Source organism: Zingiber officinale, chromosome 2A, assembly GCF_018446385.1.
Source record: "Zingiber officinale cultivar Zhangliang chromosome 2A, Zo_v1.1, whole genome shotgun sequence".
Classification (NCBI taxonomy): Eukaryota; Viridiplantae; Streptophyta; class Magnoliopsida; order Zingiberales; family Zingiberaceae; genus Zingiber; species Zingiber officinale.
The window spans coordinates 145,513,138-145,517,650 of NC_055988.1; the positions used below are offsets into that span (position 1 = coordinate 145,513,138).

At 36.5% G+C, this 4,513-nt stretch overlaps 1 protein-coding gene across 1 annotated transcript; it reads right to left on the reverse strand.

Annotated features, from left to right (window-relative positions):
- LOC122042530 (malate dehydrogenase-like) lies at positions 1-3,951 on the reverse strand. Its single transcript, XM_042602694.1, has 7 exons — positions 3,808-3,951; positions 2,394-2,552; positions 2,122-2,297; positions 1,696-1,973; positions 1,456-1,591; positions 1,266-1,377; positions 1-273 (listed from the first exon to the last, which is right to left on the reverse strand). The coding sequence occupies exons 1-7, from the start codon at positions 3,848-3,850 to the stop codon at positions 179-181; spliced, it is 999 nt and encodes a 332-aa protein (XP_042458628.1). The 5' UTR covers positions 3,851-3,951; the 3' UTR covers positions 1-178.
- Positions 3,952-4,513: the final 562 nt, after the last annotated feature.

Genomic DNA, 4,513 nt, shown 5'->3' on the forward strand with positions numbered 1-4,513 from the left:
TCTCGAAAGAATTTTTTTAGGAATTTCCGATCACGCTCAAACTGTGCTTAACCGATGCTCTGCAGTTGTACATCATAAACATTGCGGAGTTAAATTTCCAACTGCCGCTCAAGTAAATTTATTTAAAAAAAATTGAAGCACTTCACTCGCAACTACGGATGGCTCATCCATAAGTTACTTAAGAAAGGCATGAATATGCAAGGGCCTTCTCTTCCGACAATTCCGCAGCAGTTGCATCCAACTTCTTCCTTGAGAACTCGTCGATTGAGAGCCCTGACAGGATACCAAGTAGATGGATCAATCACAAATTATCACTTTTTTAGCCTCTTTTTGTAATACTAGAATCAAGCATTTCAAGATAATAATTACAGAAACAAGAAGAAAAATCATGAACTTAAATGATTGTAAAACAGCCAAATGAGAAAGATGATCGACTCCAGTTATTTCTTCGGTTTGTATCATCGGTATCTGTCATTGTTAAAACCATTGAACAAGAGTTCTAAACATACTCATGATCTGCTCATTGATCTCTATCCATTATTATTGTAAATGAATTGTGCACGAACTCAGAAAAGAGCATATCGCTAGTTTTCTTCCTTCGTGTATTCATGCATATGCACACACAAGATGTAGAGAAATTCCAGATATTTTAAGGCAAAACTCAGAAAAAACATTGTTTGTGAACAAACTCAATACTCGGTGTGGTAAGAGCACATTTTATGCTCGCTTAATCTGGAAAGAAATATCAAATAAACAAGCTTAACTCATTAACAAATCATGTAAAGAACTAATAAACAAACTCATTTAGAAGCTATATATATGATATGTGTAGTTCATTTTTGATATTTAAAAGGTTTTATATTATTTCTAAAATAACAATATAATATCCAAGTAACTTGTAAGGAGAGCGTGCTTCCCATGAGCGAAGGAAACAGATAGGGAAAGAAGCGAGCTGGGGTATACAATTTGTAGGTAAAGGATGAGAAAATGTTTTCATAAATGTTGTTCATTGGGGGGAAGATACAAGGAGACTTTCCGTTTCCACTGTTTCATTGGGGGAAAAAGAAAAGAGGGAGGTAAAAGAAAATGGTCTGTTAACAACATAATAATTAAAACAAAAAAATCAATTAATTTTTACTTAAATCACATAGCCTGCTAAAATCACATAGTCAAACTCATTTCAAAAGGTTATTTTCTCACCTTGGTCAATCATGCATTCATGTAAAGGAAATAATTAAATGGAATGTACTCCAAGAATTACACACCTTGAACAATGGTCCACTCGCCAGCTTTGCATGTGACAGGGAAAGAATAAATCAGCCCAGCTGGTACATTGTATGAACCATCAGAATAAACTCCCATGGAAACCCATGTTCCCTGCCACAAGGGTGAGAAAATGGAAGGATGTTAACCAAGTAGGATGGATTTTATATAGAGAAGGTATAGAAAAATAACCTCAGGGGTTCCAAGAACCCAATCGCGAATGTGATCACAAGCAGAACTGGCAGCGGATAAAGCACTAGACAGCTTTCTTGCTTTGATGATGGCTGCACCGCGTTGTTGAACAGTTGTGATAAATTCTCCCCTAAGCCTGAAAACCAGAGCATAGTGATGATAATTAGGTCAAACTTGGAAAGTGTAAATAATATACAGTACTCCTGAATTACAAAAATGAAGTTAGACAATCTTTCATACCACTCATCGTCAGAAACAAGCTCACGAACAGGTTTTTCTCCACTTGGTGTCTTAACAGAAGCGTGACTTACATCAGGATACTGGGTAGAAGAATGATTTCCCCAAATGATGACATTCTTGACATCACTAACTTGAATGTTTAATCGTTCAGAAATCTGTCCTAGAGCCCTGTTGTGATCTAGCCTTGTCAAACAAGTAATATTCTTTGCTGGAATGGATGGAGCAAACTCTTTCAGTATAAGAGCATTAGTATTTGCAGGATTGGCAACAACGAGCACCTACAAGCATCAAATGAATACTTAAATTTGAGAAAAAGAAAGCATCAAGCGTTTGTGTCATATTTGTACCATTATTTAAATATGAAGTTTAAGTATTTTAATTGAATCCCACAAGCTGAAATTGAACATGGTTTATACTAAAGCATACCTTGCAATTGGGAGCAGCATGTGCTTCTAATGCTGAAGCTTGAGAATTATAGATGGAGACATTTTTTGACATCACGTCCTTTCTCTCCATACCTTCTTTCCTTGGAAAACCGCCAACCATAACAGCTATATTGACTCCAGTGCAAGCCTCCACAACATCAGTTGAGGCAACAACACCTAATAATAGTTACAAGAATATTTTAACAAAACAACTGCCAGCAACAAGGATACACTGAGACTATAAACAATGAACAGAGAAGATTTATTCAATACCCTTCAGAAGAGGAAATGCTGCATCAACGAGTTCCATCTTGACTCCATTTAGAGCTTCTGCAGCAGGTGGAATGTCGAGCATGTGCAAGATAACAGGCTGGTCTGGGCCAAGCATCACTCCCCTCGCAATCATTGGTACGAGGGCGTATCCAATTTGACCTGCAGGTGCAGAAGAGTTATTTATTTTCCATACAACCTTTTTTTTTTTTTTGATGAAAACCATTCAACCTTTTCTGATGCCAGGGAAGATGGTATAAAGGATCAATTTTGATCATTCTCTTGGCCACCATGAGAGATGACCATCTAGATGCTAGGTAATGAATACAGGTAATCTAGATCAAATACGACAGAGAGCAATATAGGTGCAAGCAAGGTCAAGCAAGAAGAAAATTTTCCAATTTGCAAAATATTAATTAATAAATAAAGAGGAGTATTCTTTCAAAGTATATACATAATGACATTTGAGTATTAAAACATGTATGCAAGGCAAACAAATCATATAAGCATGTGAAAAAAAAAAACTACTAAAATTGTTCTTTTTTGAGGAAAAAAAAATCATCTCACACAGATGATTGCTTTGCAAGTGCATAATAGGATTTACAGTTAATTGAGAAGCCAACCTAGGAAGGTCAACTTAGTCAAACAAAAAACGATCAGAGAGTTACAATATACTCATGTAATATTTTTGAGGAATTTCTGCAATGCAATATGTACAGAGACATATTGATATGCAAATCTATTTGCATGTAAGTGAAGGAATTGCAAGTGATCCATTTCTTCCAACGATGATATCCCATGTGAGAAAAAAGGATGACAGGGAGAACCCCTATATCTTTTTTTCTAACCCCACATGATCGATTGAATGCTACATATCTAGGCAGAAGTAATACAGTCGACAAATTTTTTATTTTTTCTCCTAAAACCCTTCACAAGAGAACACCTAAGTCAATGGCACTCAGGAACAAACGTCTAAAAGAGGGAATAGAATACCGAGCCATCATTCAATTTGGCCTGATCTAGCCATCTTGCGCAATTTCAGATAATCATCGATCAATTATGGTCTAATAAATAACAAAACCACCAGAATCGATCCAACAGAAAAATTCTCTGATCACTATAAAACCTAAATCATCTTAGTCGTGCACAAAATCTGACGTATATTCCCAAGATCGCCAATGCAGTCAGGGAACAAAGAAGATCAAAAATCCATATCCAGAATCAGATCCGACATCGGAAACCTAGAACACATCGGATTGACATCTCCAAACAGATCAAACAATTACTCGGACGAAAAATTAAACGAACCTATCCTCAGTGACGAGATCCCACATCGAAACCCATGCAAACAACGGATCTAGGATCAATGACAGATAATTAAAACCAACAACGCCCAGTTGGAAATCGAGTACGATACCTGCAGCGCCAGTTACGAGAACTCGAACGGGATCTTTCGCCATCGAGACAACGAGGGGCGGCAACGAAACGAGCGAGGAGGGGTGGATGGAGACAGCGGAGAGGATGAGGCTATAAATAGAATGAAGAGCGGATGGATAGTGGAAAGGGGATGCTGAGAGAATGGGAGGATGGAAGATGCGGTTTCGAAGAAATCAACGGAGATCTGACCGTCCATGTGGGAGATGGAAGATGCGGTTTCCATCAACCAAACTAAATTTAATTGAAATTAACAAAACCAAATTAAACTAAATCAAATTAAATTTTACTAAATCAAATAAAATTAACCCGTATCAAATTAGTCATTCTATTCGGATCAAACCAAGTGAGTTAAATTAAATTTTACTTAGCAATTTTATTACATCCATCATAATGCCTATTATCATGGCCCCCAAAAAATATACCATATGACAAACCTGCATTCAGCCGAATTTTCTCAAATTAAAACACAAGAGATTATAAAAGACAGTCAAGCAGTACTCAGTTATAACAGCTTAAAGAAACTTGCTGTGGGAACTTGAGATACTATTGTATAAAAAAACAAAGTTTAACCTATCCAGAAAATTACAAGTTTAATCTGTCAAAGAAATGACCACAAAACTTACAAGATCTATCCCTCAAATTTCTCTACTCAATAATGCTTTCAGTCAAATTTCTTTTTCATCATT

Coding starts and splice junctions, on each gene's coding strand:
- LOC122042530 (XM_042602694.1), bottom strand. CDS start 3,850: ATGGCGAAAGATCCCGTTCGAGTTCTCGTAACTGGCGCTGCAG. Junction 2,298..2,393: donor AGCATTTCCTCTTCTGAAGG/GTATTGAATAAA, acceptor AACTATTATTAG/GTGTTGTTGCCTCAACTGAT. Junction 1,592..1,695: donor CTTGTTTCTGACGATGAGTG/GTATGAAAGATT, acceptor TCTGGTTTTCAG/GCTTAGGGGAGAATTTATCA.